This window comes from Camellia sinensis, chromosome 8 (genome assembly GCF_055761805.1).
Source record: "Camellia sinensis isolate YWXY chromosome 8, ASM5576180v1, whole genome shotgun sequence".
NCBI lineage: Eukaryota > Viridiplantae > Streptophyta > Magnoliopsida > Ericales > Theaceae > Camellia > Camellia sinensis.
Genome location: NC_138968.1, coordinates 9470340 through 9491505, shown reverse-complemented (window position 1 = coordinate 9491505; position 21166 = coordinate 9470340). Strand labels below are relative to the sequence as shown.

The 21166-nt window shown below is 39.8% G+C and overlaps 1 protein-coding gene across 2 annotated transcripts; it reads right to left on the bottom strand.

The window, feature by feature from the left end:
• Nucleotides 1–13219: 13219 nt before the first annotated feature.
• On the bottom strand, nucleotides 13220–20204 carry LOC114259222 (NAC domain-containing protein 62). Of its 2 annotated transcripts, none has more exons than XM_028199231.2 (9): nucleotides 19646–20204; nucleotides 19219–19502; nucleotides 18022–18276; nucleotides 17644–17922; nucleotides 17335–17450; nucleotides 17001–17244; nucleotides 16813–16904; nucleotides 13802–14066; nucleotides 13220–13711 (listed from the first exon to the last, which is right to left on the bottom strand). In XM_028199231.2, exons 1-9 carry the CDS (start codon nucleotides 19809–19811, stop codon nucleotides 13592–13594), a joined length of 1821 nt encoding a protein of 606 aa, XP_028055032.2. In that variant the 5' UTR covers nucleotides 19812–20204; the 3' UTR covers nucleotides 13220–13591. The 2 variants fall into 2 exon arrangements, with proteins under 2 accessions (XP_028055032.2, XP_028055033.2); XM_028199232.2 differs by having other exon boundaries at nucleotides 13802–14039; nucleotides 19646–20155.
• Nucleotides 20205–21166: the final 962 nt, after the last annotated feature.

The window sequence follows — 21166 nt, the reverse complement described above, 5'->3', positions numbered from 1 at the left end:
GGGACTTCAAAGCATCATCTTCACCACTGAAATCCCTCAAGATTTCAGTGGTGAAGAGACCTCAACACCAAAATCCCGGAGCTAGCACAAAATGGTCCAAAAAGAGGCCTTTTGAGGCCTAAGGGTGGTCAACAACCCTCAAACAACAAAACACTCTTAATAAACAATAAAGAGGGCCTAAAAACAGAACTTTTTTATGTTATACAATAATCACAAAAACAGCTCTAAGACTAGTAGAAAATTGATGCAAAAATGGGAAAAAAAGGACTAGAATCTCACCCTTGATGCCTTCTTCAACAAAGATGCTCCAATGGCCTCCTTGAGCTTGAATCCAAGACAAAAACTTCAAAACACACTCTTTAGAACCTCAGCTCCAAGAGGAAGGTGAAACACTAGGTGTTTGTGTGCAATAGTGAGACACAAAACACCTAGTGTGCAAAATGAGAGGGAAAGAGAGATAGGTTGTGTATGTCTAACCCTAACCCTAGAAAACCAGAGCTCTCCTCTGTATTTTCTCTCTCAAAAATGTCTCAAGCCTCTTCTCTTGCCTTAGAGAGAGCTCTCTCTATATGCCTCTTGTAAAGCTTACAAGACAAGCTTTGCAAGAGGGAGATCCCTCTATACACGTGTATGGAGGGGAGCAAAAGTAATACAGCTGTCCTAAAATATCTGCAAAAGCAGATGAACAGCAATCGGCCGGCAAAAAATGCCATCTTGGCCAAAAGGAGTGCCGGTCGGCAACAAATAGTGCTGACCGGCAACAAATAGTGCCGGCCGGCAAACTATATTGCCGGTGGCCACAAAAACCAGCCGGTGGCCTCAAGCCAATGCCGGTGGTGGGTGGGGATGGTCTACAAGCCCTACCCTGCCCTTCCAAGGCAAAACACAAGTGTTCGGTGCAAAACCGGACACTGAACGATCAAGTTCGGAGATCCTGAGGTAGGGCACGCGAGCCAAAACCTCCGGGAACTCCAAACAAACACAAACATGGATAATCACCGAGTGTTCGACCGGTGACGTCCAAGTCTTGAGGACGGTCAAAAATGGGGTGTCTACACTAGCATACACAATGCAAATAAACATGGCATACACAATACAATGAACAACATGGCATATACAATGCTCGATGGACTTAAACCAAAATGGGCAGACCTCGGTCATGCCCAAATCAGTGGCCATTAACATCAAAACCAAGGCACAAAAGGCAAGGCATGCATGCGCAATGCATTGGCCATTTAACTAGGCCTAAGAGCACAACTCTTAAGAGTGCTCAAAGAGTGACAAATGCGGAAGTGTAACAACACTAAGTCCACTGAAACAAGGTATGAAATGATGCCAAATCATTCAAACAAAGCAAGCATAGCATGTAAAGGTCCTTAAAGCATGAAGCTAGTAAAGAGGACTACAAAGGAGGCATGCAATACATGGCAAATATGCATGAACCAACCACAAACAGAGCTGAAATAGGTCTAAACATGGACCAAAACATGCTAAGTTAGGGGCTCAAAGGCCTAGGCAAGATGGCATACATGCTAGGCCATAAGTAAGACAACAATGCACAACACTTAAAGGCATTCAAAACATGAAAGAAATGGGAACTTGGCAATGCTATAAGCTCTGAAATGAAGTATTAAATGATGTTGAATCATCTAAATAGCTCAAAGATAGTATGCATGAGTCATCAAAACACAAAGCTAGCAAGGCCAATTGCACTACAGCTATACAAAGCATGAAGGATATGGCAAAGGCAACCCAAAATAGTCCTAGAACATGTCAAAATGATACTAAAACATGAATAGAAGGAAGCCAAAACAAGCTAGCATGAAGGGCATAAGGCATGATGCATACAAGGCAAATAAGGTGGATTACACTATACCTATTAAGACCAAGCATAGGATGACTTAACCAATAAAAATCAAAGTTATATCATGGCAAAATAATCCCAAATAAACACTGAAATGATAGCTCGCAAGCTTAGGCATGAAGGCATACGCAATGACCCATGTTAAGGTATAAAAGGGCAAACCCTCCAACGCATTGAATGAGTGAAAGATGCAAGTGTATGACCATGGAATATGAACTGAAATCACATAATAAATTATGTCAAATCATTCAAATAATCCAAGTAAAGCATGCTAGTGGACTTGATACACAAAGCAAACAAGCTAGAATGCACTATGGCTATACAAAGCAAGTCATGCATGACCAAAACAACACAAATCAAAGCTAGAGCATGCCAAAACATGGACAAAAACTTCTTAGAGTTAAGGCAAAATCATGCTAGAATGACATGTTAAAGCATGATGCATGTTAAGCTATTTCATAAAATTGCACTATAAGTGCATGAAGCATGCAAAGACCAATCAAATCAAACCTTAACAGAGGTATGACATGGAAAAACAACACCAAGAACATGCTGAAATGGACTCAAATCAAGCTAGAATGACATGCTACTTCATGAAGCATACAAAGCTAGTTTAAGAGATTTACACTACAAGTGTATTAGGCATGCATGGAGTAACAAAACCAAATAAAAACAGTGGTATATCTTAGCAAAATAAGCCTAAATACAAGCTAAGATATGACCAACATAAACTTAACAAACATGCTCACACATGAGGCATTCAAGACAAGTATTCAAGACATAAGGAGAGGGGATGACTCTCTCCTATTTGGGACCTCGAAACACCACTTCCACTATTGAAATTCCTCTAAGTTTCAGTGGTGAAAAGGTCAAAACAAGGTGGTCCCAAAAGCTCACAAAGAAGGCACAAAAGCAAGGCCAAACAAGGCCTAAGAGGGGGTAGACAACCCCCAACACAAAACTGACCTTAAACAAAGATCTTAAGGACCAAAAATCAGAACTTTTTGTAGTTAAGAGTTAAGCTTAAAACATCATGAAAATAGGTTCAAAAGCTTAAGCAAGAATCGGGGTTTAAGAGGTTAGTTTCTCACCCTTGATGACCACCTTCAAGGCTGCAACTCCAGCACCCTTTTTGATCCAAAACCAGTCCAAAAGCTTCAAAAACAACCTCAAGGGACCTCAGCTCCAAGAGTATGGTGTTTGAGTGTGTGTTTGTGTGTTAAAGTATGACAAAACTACACTTTAAAGGCACAAAATGAAGAAAAAAGAGAGATATAGAGATAAAGGTGTATTTATCACTCTCCAACCCAAAAAGCTGAACCTGGAGGAGGGAGGGGGAGCCTCCCTGTTATAGAGAACAAAAGCTTAAGCTTTTTGAAGAAGCTAAGGCTCAAGGCCATCCCTCCATACACGTGTATGGAGGATGGTTCAAGTGCTCTCCAGCTGTACCAGCTGGCCCAAATATCTCCAAAAGGTGACAAAAAGCAACCGACCACTTGAAGTGGTCGGCCAGCTAGTTAAAGTGGTCGGCCGACCACTTCAGGTGGTCTCCCAAGAAGACAACTGGTCGGCCATGGTAGGAGATGGTCTAAAGCATGAAGACAACGCAGTGGAGTGGTGGCCGGCCAAAAAAGATGGTCCAAAGACCAAGCAAACCAGTTTCCCGGCCAGAAAATTGGCTGGCGGGAAGAAAAGTGGTCTCCAAGGGGAATAATTGGTCTCCTACCCTTGTACCACCTTCCAAACAAGGAAAACAAATTTTGTACCAAAAACAAACCAAAACGGATGTAAGACGAAAGCTCGGGAGAAAAAGCGCACAGCCGGGAGCCTCGAAAACTAGCTGACAAGCACCAAAAGTGGTTTACGATCACAAAAGTGGTCTCCCAAACCACAGTGGCCCTCTAGGCCAAGGAAACAAGGTGTGGTTCAAAAATCACGCCAAACGGAGAATGTTAAGCGGTCCCGAGACAAGGCATGCGACTGAAGGCTTCGAAAATCGAAAACTAGTCTCCAAGCGGGAAAAGTGGTCTACGACCACAAAATAGTGGTCTACAAGACCTCTTCTTCCCTCAGGCAAGGAAAACAAGGCTTGGTGTGCAAACTGAGCCAAAACACAAAGAGTTCAGAGGTCCAAAGGCAAGGCTCTCAGCCAAAACTCCGAAACCTCGAAACGAGCACAACATGCACTATCACCAAGCGCTCAATCGATGACGTCTATGTCTTAAGGTCAATCAAAAATGGGGTGTCTACACCAGCCAACCTTCTTCAGCCTAGATCTTGATCTGGGCTGAAGAGAGCTAAGTGTTGGTTATTCTAGCCAACTTTCTTCAATCTAAATCCTGATCTCGGCTGAAGAGAACTACATGTTTGGTTATTCCTGCCAAACTTCCTGATTGCCCTTTGCTGGCAATGACTAAGAACAATTTTTACAATAGAAAGAATAATGCTAAAAACTACTTCTTTTATTTGAAAAAGGAAAAATTACAAGTATTTAAAAACTAAAAATAAAATAGTTTGAGATTGATAGTGTTCTATGGCCTGGAAATAGCCTTGTCGTCTCCATCTTCCCAAGTGATATGCTTCTTTTCCTACTAGACCAACTACTTTGTATGGTCCTTCCCAGTTAGGTCCTACCTTGCTATCTCCAAGTACCAAAGTGTTGCCCACTACTTTGCGTAATAGCTTATCCCCAATCTTGAATTGCCTTGGATATACTGTCTTGTTATATTTTTTTGGATAGCTCCTACTAGTATGAGGCAGTGAACTAGAGCTTTTTCCCTTCTTTTTTCTGTAAGGTCGAGTTCCAAGGTTATAGCTTCTTCATTCAAGTCTGGGTCAAAATTTTCACTTCTAATAGTAGGGAGGCCTATTTCTAGTGGGATTACTGCTTCCATGCCATAGGCTAGGGAAAAAGGCGTTTCTCCAGCTGATCGCCGAGGTGTGGTGCGGTAGACCCATAAAATATGAGGAAGCTCCTCAGTCCATTTGCCTTTGGCCCTTTCTAACCTCTTCTTCAAACCATCTAAGACAACTTTGTTTAATGCTTTTGCTTGGCCATTCGCTTGAGGGTATGCCGGTGCAGAGTTATAGAATTCTATCTTGTATTTCTCGCAAAAGCCCTTGAAGATTTTGCTATCAAACTGGGTGCCGTTGTCAGATATTAGGGCCTTGGGTATGCCGAATCGGGTAATGATATTTTGCCAGACGAATTTCTTGATATCTTTCTCCTTTATTGATGCAAGTGCTTCGGTTTCTACCCACTTTGTAAAGTAGCCTGTTACTGCGAGAAAGAACTTTCTGTTGTTTTGTGCTATTGGGAGTGGTCCCACTATATCCAGGCCCCACATTGCGAAGGGTCATGGGCTAGTTAATGGTAGAAGCTCTCTGGTTTGTTGGTGTATCTGGTGTGCGAACTTCTGACATTCCTCGCATCTTTTGACGTACTTCTCAGAATCTGCTTTTATGTATAGTCACTAATATCCTTGCAAAATTGCTTTATACGCTAATGATTTTCCCTCTTGGTGGCTTCCGCATGTGCCTTCGTGTATCTCGAACAAAAATGTCTCGACCTTGTTGGGATGGACACATTTCAAGTAAGGTCCTATGACGGATTTTTTGTATTACGCTAATGATGGAGAGAGCCAAAATCGCTGTGATTTTGCTCTAATTTTGTTGGCCTCTTTCTTTTCTTTAGGTAGGTTGCCATCTTTTAAGAATAGTATGATGGGATCCATCCATGAAGGGCCTAGTTCGGCACAACATACCTCAGCTACTTTAGGTTCTTTAATGCTTGGTCTGGGTAGGAAGTCGATCAGTAATGGATGTGGGATAGATATATCTGCCATTGATGCAAAACCTACCAGCTCATCTGCTCTACTATTTTCTTCTCGGCCGATTTTCTCTATCCGAACTACTTCAAACTTCATGACCTCTTTTCTGACCAATACTTGGTACTTAGCCATCCTCTCATCTTTTGCCTCATAGTCACTTGAAATTTGGTTTACTACCAGCTAGGAGTCACTGTAAACCATTAGCTCGGTGGCCTTCATGAAAAGTGTTGATTTTAGGCTTGCTAACAGTGCTTTATACTCCGCTTCATTGTTTGATGCTGGGAAGCCAAGGTTAATTGCTTGTTCCACTATTAGGCCATATGGTGAGATGAGGACTATCCCAAGTCTTACATCGTGCCTACTGGATGCTCCATCCACGAAGAGTTTCCACATTTCTCCGACAAATAGTTTTCAGCAAGTAGAGGGGTCGGATGATGTCTTGAGGTCATGTGTGTTGTTGATGTTTTCTTCTAAGTCCATGCCTGCTATTGGGGTTTGCTCTTCACTATCAGACTACCCCAAGTTTTTACTTGTTGATGAGTCCTTGCTAGGCATAGCATGGTTTGCCCCTTCCTTCTTGTCTTCAATTCTGTATGGCCTGGAATGTAGGTGGGCATCTTGTTTTAGGGGCTGTGTAGTTCCTGCGGCACTTTCCATCCCGATTTCGGTTGTATCGGTTAAGTCAACTGGGCAGATGTGATGGCTTCCTGGTGTGAACTCAGCCACAAAGTCTGTCAAAGCCTGGGTTTTTATTGTTGTTCTGGGTTGAAAGTTGATATCGAACTGTCCCAGCTCTACTGCCCATTTCAAGATTCGTCTAGAAAAGTCTGCCCTCTCAAACAAGGTCTTTAATGGGAAAGCTATTAGGACGATTATGGTGTGGGCATGGAAATAATGCGTCAATTTCCTTAAGGCCATCATCAAAGCTAAGGCCAGCTTTTCCAATGGTAGGTATCTTGTTTCAACGTACAACAAGGTTTTGCTAACATAAAAGATAGGCAAGTGTTGGATTCCTTCCGCTATGACCAACACTACGCTGACCACATGCTGTGAAACCGCCAAGTATAAGAAGAGCTCTTCTCTTGGTACTGGGGTTACTAATAATGGAGGAGAGGTCATGTACTTCTTCAGTCTCTCTAGGGCACGGTCGCATTCTTCATCCCACTCAAATTTGGCTTTCAAAGCTTGGAAGAATGGTCGACATCTATCTGACAATCGACTTATGAATCGGTTGAGTATGGCTGCTAGGCCAGTGAGATGCTATACCTCTTTGACTGTGTTAGGCCTCTCAAGTTCCTGGATTGCCTTGATTTGAGAAGGGTCAGCTTCTATAACTCGGTTGGTTACCAGGAAGCCTAGGAATTTGCCTGATCCTACACCGAATGCACACTTGGATGCATTCAGGCGTAACTTGTTCTTCTTCAGAATTTGGAACATTTCATCTAGGTCCCTGAGATAGTCATTTTCATCCTTGCTTTTGACAACCATGTCATCTATGTAAGCCTCCATTGTTCTGCCTAATAAAGGTTTAAACATTTTGGTGATCATCTGTTGAAATGTTACCCCTGCGTTCTTTAGGCCAAAGGGCATGACCTTGTAACAGTACAGTCCTCTAGGCGTCGTAAAAGATGTGACCTCCTGGTCTGGCTCATACATAGCGATCTGATGGTAACCTCTATACGCTTCAAGAAAGCTAAGTTGATTATGTCCTGCAGTTAGGTCCACCAATTGGTCTATTCGTGGTAGGAGGAAACTGTCCTTTAGGCATGCCTTGTTGACTGTTTTGTAGTCCACGCAAACACGCCATTTTCCATTTTTCTTTGGCACTACCACAGTATTAGAGATCCACCTAGGATAGTTCACTTCTCTGATGGCTTCTGCCTCCAGCAGGTTTCCCACTTCCTCCGCCACTATCTCTGCGTGGTGGAGTGCTGACCTGCGAGTGCGCTGTATAATTGGCCTGACATTTGGGTGGACATCAAATTGGTGACAGATGAACTTAGGGTCAATGCCAGGCATTTCGTATGGTGTCCAGGCGAACACTTCGATGTTTGAGATTAAGAATTCCATAATCTCAGTTCTCTCAGTGCTGGATAAAGACAAGCCGAGCAAAAAGAATTTTTCTGGGTCTCTTTCATCTATCCTTACCTCAATCGAGTCCTTCACTGCCTTCTGCTCTACTGCTTTGTCGACATTTGCAAACAATTCGTTGCTTTCTAGCTCTTCTACCATCTGGACGAATCCTTTCGCGACACGGCTGTCGTTTACTGTGACGAAACATTGCTTCGACATGATTTGGTATCCTAAGACTTCTTCAATCACACCGGTTTCATTAGGGAATCGTACTACCTAATGGTAGGTTGACGCTACTGAGCGCATGGCATGCAATCATGCCCTTCCCAAGATTATGTTGTAGGTGGATGGGACCTTCAATACCCAGAATTCCACCTGTTTCATCACGATTCCTGCCTTGACTGGAAGGATTATTTTACCCACTGGCCATTCTGGCATTGAGTTGAAACCGACGAGTGGAGATGTCGCAGGAGCCAAGTCTTTGTCCTCTAATTTCAGTTGTTTGAAGGTCTCATAGTACATTATCTCGCATGAGCTTCCCTGGTCGATCAGGATCCGTTTGATATTGAATTTTTTGACGCGCAACGTCACCACCAGTGCGTCGTTGTGAGGGCAATGCAGCCTTGCTAAGTCTTTGTTTGAAAAAGATATGACATTCGTGGCTTCTGTTCTGCCCTTTTTCACGATTGGTTATGCACTTAGTACCTCTCTCAAGTGCTCAGCCTTTTTAATCATCCCCCTGAGCTCACATACCCACTCAGGTTCGACGACTCCATGTATGACGTTGATTACGCCTTAGGGTGGACCGTCGACCAGCATCCCGTTTGGTTTGTTGGGGTCCTGTGGAGCTGGCTGTGTTCCCTCTTCTATATACTGGTCCAAGTGTCCAGCGGCCACTAACTCTTCTAGATGTTGCCTTAGTGGTGTGCAATTCTCAGTGCGGTTTCCCTTTTCATCATGGAAGGTGCAGCGTGACCTCTCATCATAGCCTCTTTGTGCTTCTCCCAACTTGGATGGCCACCGAACGAAGGGTTCGTTACGCATCTCGCTAAGAATCCGATAGATAGGTTTATTGAATACGGTGGTGATGGCATTGCGGACTCTTAACTTCTTCTTTTCTGGGTCCTCTCTGTTGGCTCGCCTGCCTCGCCCATTTCTGCTTGCTTGCTCCACCGCGTTGACTTTCGCTGTAGTTTTTTTATCTGGCAACGTTGTTTTGCCAGATTTTGCTTTAGCACGGACGCTATCTTCTTCTACTCGGATATGTTGATGTACCCTCTCCATTAGGGCTTCCATCGTGAGGGGTGGCATCATAGTAATTGAGTCCCTCAATTTGTTTCCGACTGGTAGAACCCTTTGTATTGTGCGATGGTGAGATTTGTAGGGCAATCCCCAATCTGGTTGAAGGTTTCTCAATAACGACTGTTGTAAGACCTCAATGTCTCCTTTTCGCCCATGTTAATGGAGAGTAGCTGATTAATCTCTACTAGTGTTTTGGTATTCATTCTGAATCTTGTTACGAACGCTTTTACCAACTGTGCCCATGAGGCTATGCTGCCCTTCGGCAGCTTTTCGAACCAGGTCAGACCTAGGTCGCAAAGGTTGGATGGGAACAGGATGCACATTAGAGTTTCGTTTCGCCGGTATACTGTCATAACCTAGCGAAAGTGGCTTAAGTGCATATAGGGGTCTAACTTCCCTTCATAAATAGTAAGTTTGGGCTGATGGAAGCCTGAAGGTAGTGGTGCGTTCTCCATTGCCGGAACGAACGGCGAGCTTTGTAACCTTGCTAATACTTTATCTGCTGGTTCGTAAGCAAGGCACAACATTGGCATCGCTATCTCGACACTCCTACGTGTCCTAGGGGCCAATCACTGTAGGGCTGAAACCCTGCAAGGGTCGCGAGGACTGGTGTCTTCCTTCCAACGGGCCCTCTCCTCCAGCACTGTCCGTAAGTCCGCTGACCTAGGCAACTCCGTGTGCCTAGAAGTCGTCTGGTGCGTATGTGAGGGGTAATAGCTGCTTCTCTCTGTATACGACCTTTCAGTCCTCGTTCTCTAAGACCTGGAATGTCGAGTCCTGGAAGTCCTTGATTGGGTGTTGCCTGTTCTAAGGCTCCTACTTTCTGCTAGTGATGGTGTGGTATTCCTGTCACAATCTTCCGAGTGGCGAAGGGGTGTGTTGTATTTGCGCCCCTCTCCTGTCTCCACCCCTTTTCCTTTTATCTGGTGCATCATTGTCTCCATGTCTGCCGCCATCTCCTTATTAGCTCATCTTGCTCCCTCACGCGATCCTCCAGAACTTGAGAATCAAACCTCCACATTTGCCTTTCAGGACTTTGAGAGCGACGGGGGCTAGTGCCCCGTCTCTCCCTTGTGTCCCTCCGGGAGTTTTGTCGCTGGGGTTCTCAATCCGCCATGGGTGGGATAGGAGGTAAACCTTCGCGCCTCCCACCTCCCTCCAAGGTCTCCCCATCAACAACAAATTATGGCAAGTCTTCATTGTCCCTATTGCTTTCAACTAGAGAGGAAAACTTGATCAAGGGGTTTCGTTCTTTGTGAAATTTCCCACAGACGGTGCCAATTGTACGAGCACGAAATAATCTTCTCGTATAATTCTGTTGATCAAGTTTGCACTCCTCCAAACGTCGTCGCTTTGTCACCTGAAAACACAAACATGAGCTAGCCGGAAGGTGTGTGCCGGAAACCTCTCCGACGCCTAAGTCAACGAATAGACAATAGACACAAAAGCTCTGTGTATTCTAGGATGAAAATTGTGATACCTGTTCATAGGTCTTACTATGAACTTTTATAGATTCCACGTTATACAATCCTAGTAGGACTCTTTTTTTCCAATGTAAAGTCCTCCTAAGAATCACACACCCTACTCACTACTAACCAAGTGAGATGGTTTTGCACAATCCTAGTAGGACTCTACTCTCCTAAGCAGAGCCCTCCTAGAAGTCTTAAGCTCAAATGAAGAATGTCTATTATAACAATATACTTTCAGCCAACCAAGTAAGATGGTTACCTCCTTTGTTTGGGCTGCTATACTTTCCGCCAACCAAGTAAGATGGTTACCTCCTTTGTTTGGGCTGCCACGGCTTAGCCGAGCTATATTACCTCGGTCATACACTTAAGCAATAACTTGGATAGCATTTGGCCGAGCTATACCAAGCCTGGCATCCTCTCTCATCAATACCTAAGCTAACCGCTAAGCCCACTTATTTAGGTAGCTCGGTTCAAAGTACCTCTACCCAGCTTTTTTACAACATGGGACCATGCTACGCGAAGCCCATACCTCAGTTCAGAATACATAGACCGAGCTAATTGCCATTACTCCGGACCAAGCTCACAGAAGCAAGGTCCAGCTGAGAAGCCCTTTTCACTACGGCCCACAGATCGGTCTATTACAATATCTGGGCCTATCTCGGCCCTAGTTCACATAAAATCTCCTTCTCAACCACCAACATTGAGACTTAACATTTTATTTCTTAAAATTTCGACATAAAAGTGGTGTGTCTCATAATATATTGAATAATTTTCCCTAAATGCTTGCCTACGTCAGCCAGTCGTGTAGCCCACTGGATAGGATGACGGCACATGGCAAACTCACATTGATTTTTCCACTTGGAGCTTTCAGCCTGCTCGTTGTAAAACTGTCTAAACTACCCCTAAGCTTCATACAAAAATGTCTCCAAAAAGTTAGGCAATTAAATAATAGTCCGGAAATATCATATGATCTTACTACTTCACTAATCATTATTCATTATATTTCGTTATATTATTCAATCACGCAATATAAATAATTAATAATCTATTTTTTCCATCAATCATATAAATATTACATGACCGTGCTATCAAATTATCGAATAATCACCCGGCATTTAGAAGCAAGACTTATTATTTGATTCAAAGGCCCAGCCCAGACCCTACAGACTCCACTGCCTTTTACTTGGCCCAACTCCCTATGTCACAAACTAATATATCTCAAGCACATCAGCTTGGCCTGAATGAGGTTTGCAATATAGTGGGTTTGGGTTTACAACCCGTTTGTTTTTTACATATAGATGGGGTGAAATTGTTAATGTAGGTGTTATTAATGATGAAATTGTTAATATAAAGATTGTTAGTAAGAAGATTAAAAAAATTATATTTGTTTGATAATCACCGAATTAGTAAGAATTCATGTTTGTTTTATCATTCTATAATAAGATTAGTTATATAAAAATTGGGCAAATTACATATACCTCCCTTGAGGTTTGGCTAAATTACAGATACCCCTGAGGTTTCAAAAATTACATCCCGCCCCCTAAAATTTGTATTTTCATAAAAATTTGCCCCCTGAGGTTTAAATTTCATAACAAATTACCCCTTAATTTGTTATGCAAATATAGCATTCAGGGAAAAATTTATAATTTCTCAAAACTCAGGGAGATATTTGTAATTTGGCCAAATCTCGAGGGGGTATATGTAATTTACCCTATAAAATTTCATAAATACTCTTAGTATTTTTGATATATTTTAATATTAAAAATTATATTCTGGTATTATATTATTTTAATAGATTGTTTTATGTATATTATTATACTATTTTATTTTTATATTAAAAATTATTTTAATATTAAATTATTTTTGTAAAATGAGGGACAAAATAATTATTTCATCTCTAATCTCATGAGATAGGTTTGAATACCATCTTCCCACATGGGATTGCTAGTCCCCTCACTGGAGGGTATTTCTAATCCCATGAAACTACAGTCTAATGGCTATTTCTACAAACAAACATAATTTCAATAGCCCTCCCCATAATAATAAATCCAATCCCTAGTCCAATCTCTCAAAGCAAATAAGGCCAGTTTTGAATATGGCCTGACCTACCAGTGCAGCCTGTCAGCTTGCCCATAGTTCAGTGAGAGGCAGCCAGCCCACGATCCGAAAGCCAGAATACACCTCTGCTCACCGTTTTTGGCAGCCAACAGCCACCTCCACCACTCATTTCCCTTGTTTTGAAAACAATTGTGTATCAAACATGTTTTAATTTTCATTTTAACCAAAAATAAACATAAACATGATAACTGTATTCTCTGTAAACAAAAACAATAAAATGTGGACGCCGCAAAATAAATGTTAACAAAAATTGACCCACCTTGGGCGAGAAATCAAATTAGATGGACAGAGAAAAAAAATATTTGAAGTGACCCACACCCAATAAGGTTTACCAAACTTGGCTACAACCTAAACACACAACGGTTTTGGTTGGTAGCTCAAAATTTAGTGGCCCTAATGGCCCTAAATTTCCATATAAGGCAACAAAAAAAAAACAAGGCAAAAAAAAAAAGAAAAAAAAAACAAACTTATCCAGAAAAGGAAATTAGGGCCATTAGGGCCACTGTTTTTAGGGCCACAATTCATTTTCCAACACACAAATCACATTTTCCAGTCACATCATGTACAAGAAGGCTTCCATTTCAGAAGATTACACATATATCCCAAGTCACCAAGTGGTGTTGTATATATAACAAGTAGATAGAAGGAAGAAAAAACATAAATAAACATAAGCAAAATGATCATCCCTATCCATTGTATTCTAACGTTAAGACATTAACTAGGGGGTCAAAATTATACACACAACAAGCTCTCTTCTCTAATTAACTTCAAAACTCAAGATATCTCAATAAACCCACAATAACAATGGGTAAACCTAGAGTCAAAAGTACACCAAGTATATGCCTAGATGAGAAAATGGAGTGCGATGCTAGAGGAGCCTACAAAGACTCAGGTAACCTCTTTGTCACCGCCTCTTGGAAAATCCCTTCTGGATTTCACATTCCAAGCCGGTTCTTGAGCAACTTTGTGACATTATTGGACTTAGTAAGGGATGTATCCTGGCCCTCGTCTACAATAGCAGCTGGATCAGCACTGACACTTTCCTTTTCTTCAGCCTGCAAAAATGCAATTTATAGGTGGAGTTTACAATACATGAAGAGGCATTATTACAATCTGTACACGAGCTTCACTGACAAACTTCTCACCTTCGCCACTACTAATTCTGCTTCATGGTTTTGTTCCTTGTAGCTCAGATCTCTAAAATTAGTGCGGTAAAACGATGGAACTTGAAGTTTCTTCTTCAGCCAGAATACTTTTCTCGGTGCATTTCCTTGCTGCCTCAGGCTTTTGGAACTAGGTTGATTACGAGTTAGGCAAGTCTTTAATTTGATTCCAGTTCCAAAAGTATCACCATTGCTGACAGCATTGCTTGATCCTTCAGGACTATTGAACAATTCACAAGATTGGTCACTGGCAGAAGCAACAGCGACAAAAAGAGTTCTCAAGAAACTCATTTTCTAGTAAGCCCAAACAAGTAATGCTACAATCACCATGTTACATGTCATCACTCTATGAAAAATAAGATGGTCAACAACATAGTTTGTAAAATCCCGTATTTTTTAAGTATAAATATTTTAATGAGAAGAATTCGTAATTTATTATTTAAGATAGCAGTTTGGTAGTGAGATTTTATATGAGAATTTAACGTACTTTCTTATATTTATGTATTTATTTTAACTCTTTTTGTCTTCACCTCATTATTTTATTCATCTCTTTTGAAAAGATATTTTTACTCTCATTTCCCATCCTTTCTTCCTTACCAAGAAAAAGAAATAAATAAATAAATTCTTTAAATGGTCGGCCATCCCATTCCCTTCCCCATACCCTTGTCATTTTGATTGATACAATACATGGTATATACCATATACCATACCATACCATGCCATGCCTTAACCCTCCATTTCTTGTCTTTTCATTTTTTCATTCTTTTCAAAAAAAAAATTTTTTTGGTTTTTTTTTTTATTATTATTATTATTTTCTACCCCTCCCCATTTCTTTCTCTATAAATTGAGCTTTTTTTCTATTCTTCTTCTTAGTCCATTCGTATCTCTATCTCTCTAATTGTGATGTAAATTTAGAGTTTAGATTGGAAGGGCTTAGAATGAGAGTTAGCAATTTTACAAAGAGGAGAATTGTAAATTTTGTCAATCCTTAGATACATTATGCTTTAGAATTTTGATCAATTACCTTTGGAGATTTATGGTGAATATCAGCAGATTAAAGTGTAGGATATGGAGGAAATTGATTAGAGGTAATTCGAGTGGGTATACAATATACTTCTTCTAAATTTCTTTGCAAAGAGTTTTGTTTTAGTTACTTGTAATTTGTACTCCGTTTGTTATACTAGCCACTTAATAAAATCTATAAAATATTATGAAATCATTCTATGTTTGATACGTTTGATTATTTTGAATATTTGATAAAATTCTGTGAAATTATTCTGTATTGACGATGTTAATTTGTCTGACTAAATGACGTGAAAATGGTCTATACATAGATCGAGTAGACCTTACTAATATTGTCTGAACCAATATATTCGGATAAGTGGTTGTTTTTGGATGAGAGTGAGTGAGGTCAGTCACTAATCATATATTGAGTAGGACCGGGTATTTAGTCCTGGACAAATTGTCATATGTTGAGTTGATTTGTTTGTACAATTTGATAAATTGCTTGATAGTCTCAAATCGAATCATTTGTGCAATGTCGTAAATTAATGGATTACTGTTGATTTATTTTCTATCCGAGCCTTTTCATTCTCTCTTATTGTATACTTCCCGAATTAATTTATTTTTCAAGTGCAGAGCATTAGTCGCGACCAAATTTGCAGTACTAAGGGATTATTTGAGTTAGAACTTTGGGACCACCACAATAAATTATTTTTGGAGACAATTGTCTATATTATTTTTTTGAGACAATTTGTACTAACACTGAGCAAGGAATCCAAAAAATTCACAATCTGAACCGGTCCAGTCCAATCCAGTAGATTTGGACTAAATTTTTGAATCCGCATGTAACTTAAACCACATATATACCATATACCTGATGCATAAAATCCTACCCTTTTATATATTTTTTTGTTTAAGTTAATAGTAGAATAATATGCATGTTTATGTTTCAAAAACTCATTGGTAAATTAATGTTGAAATAAAAAATGTGATATGATTTTTCTTTATGAACAACCGTGTTTAAATAGTTTGATTCGGATTGGATTGATTCCATGATTTAAATAGATTGATTTGGTTTCAATTTTTATGAAGCTGTAAACAATAGTCCACACTTTTCCTTAAAACTTAGGTATTAAGGATAGGAAAACTGAAGCCTTATAACCATTCCAACAAACCCTGATTAGAATTGAAAAGTCTAATCCACACTTCTTCTTAAAACCTAGGTATTAAGGAGAGAGAAACGAAAGCCTTATAACCAGCACAAATGGGGCACCTCCAGGGGGCGATGTGGGACGCATTCCAACACACCATCCTAAACCACAACATACAGTAGCCGAACAAACGGCATACCAGTCACAAAGCCAACCAAGCTCTGATACCAAATTGAAAAACCCATCCAACACTTCTCCTTAAAACCCAGGTATTAAGGAAAGGAAAATTGGAGTCTTATAACCAACACAGATAGGGCAACTCCAGACAATGTGAGACACATTCCAACAATTAGTTATTTGGAATTATAAATTTAAGATTTATTTAATTTATTAACGGCCCAAAAGTTGGGACGTTACATAGTCATCATTGCTGACAGCACTGCTTGATCCTTCAAGACCATTCACAAGCTTGGTCACTGGCATAAGCAACAGAGACAATCGACTTCTCAAGAAACTCGTTTTCTAGTAAAACCAAATAAGTAAATACTACAATCACCATGTTATATTATCTTATTTGTCATACAGTGATGACATATCACACATGCTGACCACACTGCTTGATCCTTCAACACTATTCACAAGCTTGGTCACTGGCATAAGCAACAGAGACAATCGACTTCTCAAGAAACTCATTTTCTAGTAAACCCAAATAAGTAATACTACAATCACCATGTTATATTATCTTATTTGTCATACAGTGATGACACATCACATATCATCACTGTGACAAATAAGCTGGCATAACAACACGGTCAATGTAACATTACTCAAACCAAATACCTCAAGTGCTCTTGATTGGACTTGGAAAGGGACGCATCTATGACAGCAGCGGGATCATCAGTAGCACTAAGCTTTTCTCCGGCTTCTTCAGCCTGCAAAAAATGCCAATTATATAAATGGAGTTTACAAACCAAGAAGAGGCATTATCACAATCTGTACACAAGCTTTGCTGGCAAACTTCTTCTCACCTTAGCCGCTACTAATTTTGCTTCATGGTTTTCTTCCTCGAAGCTCAAACCTGTAAACTTGCTGTAGAAAAATGATGGAAGTTGAAGTTTCTGCTGCAGCCGGATTCTTCTTGGTGCATTTCCCTGTGGCCCAAAGTTTTTCAAACTAGATTGATCACGTGGTTGGCGAGTCCTTAAATTGATTCCAGTTCCAAAGGTATCACCATGGCCGATGGAATCGCTATTGCTGCTTGATCCTTCGGGACTATTTAACAAATCATAGGATTAGTCACTGGCAGAAGCAACAGAGACAAAAGATCGCTCAAGAAACTCATTTTTTAGCAAGAGAAAATACCTCTGCTGCTCATCATTGCTAATATATATATCAGGAGTTCTATAAGCTTCAACAGACGTTGCCATAAATACATTAGCCGTCCTCTCATTGTTCGGCTCAAATTGCTCAGGATCAACCTGGGGTGCAGGAAGACATTAATTTTCTAAATATAAGAACTTAGAATAATGCAGAATAATTTCATATGCAAGTATCATGAAAATTATGCAATTCAAGGCATTTGAGTTGGATTCTGGAAACTTCACAGAAGTCGTTAAGTTGAGAATTCACAAAATCATAAGGGCTGAATGGTTCTCAGAGCATTCAGCTTACCTGTTCCTGGGCCGCTTCTGCATCTGAGTCGCTATTGGAGACCAACTGAAGAAGATAATTATAAAGAGGCGCCTCACTTGGGACTGAAGCAAAGTACTCAGTAGAACCCTGTTCAGTTGGTCCATGGTCACCCACATCGTTCGAGAAGGGCCAATGCAAGTCATGCATAGATTCAAGATTTGGCTGCATCTGCGAGTGCAATGGGGAGAATATTTTGGCAAGGGAATCTGGTTGTTCCGGATCAACAAGATGTCTCGACACTTCTGGGTCATATTCCAGCTGAAACATTCAAGAAAAAATAAGAAACAATTTGACTGTGATTTCATACTCTCCACAAAGATAGTTAATGAATTAAGCTAAAAAATAAACTGTTCTCACATCATCAGCAACATAGCTATCATGGAAGCTCTCATAATTTTGAGCAAGGCAACTCTTACTACTAGACAGTAGATTTTCAACTTGGGCATGCACCGTAGGAGTCACCGGCTCTGATGGCATAAATGATACAACTGTGGCAGGAGAAGAAACATTCTCCTCAACTTCATCGCAATTCAAACCTTCAGTACTCTCATCCTGATTTCTTTCTAGCTTGTTATCATGCTTCTTGATTAACTTAAACAGGAAAAACGAACCCTGCATAAGGCAAAAAGTAGGTAAAATGAATTAAGTGAGCCAGTACTTGAATTATAATTCACAGATTTAGTCAGAATCTCCAAAACAAAACTAAAGGGAAAAAAAAAACTGAGCGGAAAATTTCAACCTAAAGACCAAAAAATTGAAACAAAGCACCAGTTTGAACTAAGAATAATGTGGACGTTATTTTTTAATGCAAATCATAATAATTATTATTTCTAATTACACAAGTTCTACATTAATGTATAACACATTTTCATCAATTACAGGCTAAAGAGCCACAAGATACAATACATTTAAAAATAAAAAAAATTAATCAATCAGACTTCAAAAAAATCAACTACGCTGTCAATGCCCTCCAAAATTATAAAAGGGCTGCAGAAAAATCTGTGTACTTTTCATTTGGGAGAATACAAGAAGCTCTTGACATAGATTGCTGAGATAACTGTTCCAAGATGTCTTGTGAGTAATCTGAGACTCTGAGAAACAAACTCCATATGTTCAGCTAAAAGCCTGAAACAAACTAATCGCTCTATTTTTTTGTTTCTTTTCCACCTCAAGGTAGCTCAATCAAAGGAGTCTCTTAGGATGTCCAAAAAGGACCTCATTTCAAAATTAATTTGTTCCAAAGCAACAGAAAGTGAAACAAAATTTGAGCCAATGGGCACAAATACCAGTTAGAATGAAAATCACATACCTATCGCCTGGTTTGTACCAGCTCATTGCTATAAAGTTTTTTTTATTTTTCATTTGTGACCAAGGATCTTATATAATCCACAAACATCCGATTTCCAGTAAGTACCAATATGAATATGTCTCCTAATACTGTTATTTAAAACTAGGCCCGCCCACAATCCAAGACATGAAAAAATTAGAAATCAAAGGGAAATCAAACAGAATTGACAGAAATGTGTGAAAGAGAAAGAGATCAAAAGGCTGAACCTGTCCTGGATTAGAGCCATCAAGCTCTTTACTGGTTGCACAGTACTCATGAATTACCCAGTTAGTCCTCTTCCCTTTAGGAGCACGCCCAGTGTGGAACACCAAACTCTTCTTCGTGCCAATCTTAGTCGTTCCATTCCCACTCTTGATCGGCCTATCATTACCCGTCGCCTTCCAGAACCCTTTCTTAGTCGATCTGTTCGATCGCTTTCCTTTTCTATTCTTGGGATCTTTGGGACAGAAAAAGATCCATTCATCATCATTCGTCGGTATCAGCGACATACCTTCAATTACACACATACACACACACACACAAAATACCTAAATAAGTACTGATATCAACAAAACACAAACCCAAAATGCAAACATGAATACACAAAATTAGGGCTTTCAATCAAGTATATCAAAAAAATAAAAAACAAATTACCAGGCAATTCCCAGGGTTCGCATTTGCATAGATCAACCTCTCGAATGAAACGAACAGCGTCCTCATTGCCAGTGATCTTGGAGCGAAGGAAGTGATCGATGAGTTGTTCGTCGGTCGGATTAAATCGGTACCCTATCGGCAGAGCTTCCAAGGGCAAAACCTCCATCCCCAAGATTTAGAGAGAGAATGAATAGATACACACACAGAGAGAGAGAGAGAGAACTATATATATATATATACAAGAGCTTCTGTATACATATACAATATATAGTGTAAAAGATAGGAAGAGAAACAAAGAAAATTCACAGTGATGTAGTTTTTGAAGATGGAAACAGAAGCAGAAGCAGAGAGAGCAAGAGAGAGAGAGAGAGAGAGAGGAAAGTGTGGGTGATTTGGGAGCGAAAGGAGCAGAGAACCCGCGTTTTAAATGGAGTTTTTGCTCCGAAATTTCGGAAATTGCCACTGAAATTTTTATTGTCCAATTATGCCCGGAGGACTTACGGCTGACTTGGAAGCAGTAGAGAGGGCACGGGGAGAGATATTGGCGAAAAGGTAGGGTAGTTTAGAGAATTGATGGATTCTTCTCAAGGAAGCTCAAGACTTTAAGTCTGAAATCCAATGTGCGGTTAACACGTAGAAAAAGTGGCGTCATCCTACATAGTGGGACCTACGCCTCTGACGTACATGATCCACTCAGATTGATTGGCCAATCCAATTCCAGTTCGTAACTGTTATCATGCGGATCTTTATATATTTTTCGAACAAATATTACATAATTTTTTTTATTACAGTTAAAAAATAAATTATATAGTTTTATAGCCTCTGTTTGGCAAGTTAGTTTTCAGGCTTTTTTGGTTATTTTAGGCACAAAAAATAAAATAAGTTATTTTAGCCATAACAAAAAAATATTACATCCAATCTATAATCATTACATTCTTCTCTCACAAAAAAAGTCAAAAAAGTCAAAAAAGCCAAAAAGCCAAAAAGCCCTTCCCAAACTAAACTTTTTAGCCCAGGCTAAAATAGTCAAAAAAGTCAAAAAATCAAAAAATCAACCTACTTCCCAAACCAAGCCATAATAATACTAGTCGGATCTCCCAGCACGATTGTGACATAGTATATCAAAATTAAATTAGTCATTGTTATTTCTGTTTTCTTAATTTTTTAGATAAATGAAACTCATCTATATTAAGAAGAGCTATACTCATGGACAACGTATAGACACATAAACAAATATGATTAATTGTTCATAAAATATAAGAACAATATGTTAGTGTAGGGGTCAAGAATTTACTTGCTAAGAACTATACATTTACATATTGCATTAATGTGTACGTAGATATTAGAGGAGCAAAATCGTCATCAAGAAATTTAAATTATCACCAACTCACATTAACAAGAAAAATTCATACAGTTGCTTTTTCTTAATCTCTTATGTTGTATTTGGTTAGGAGATTTAGAAAGGAATTTAGAAAGGGAAATGAAAAAGGTAGGTAAAATGTGAATAAAACATGTCTATAT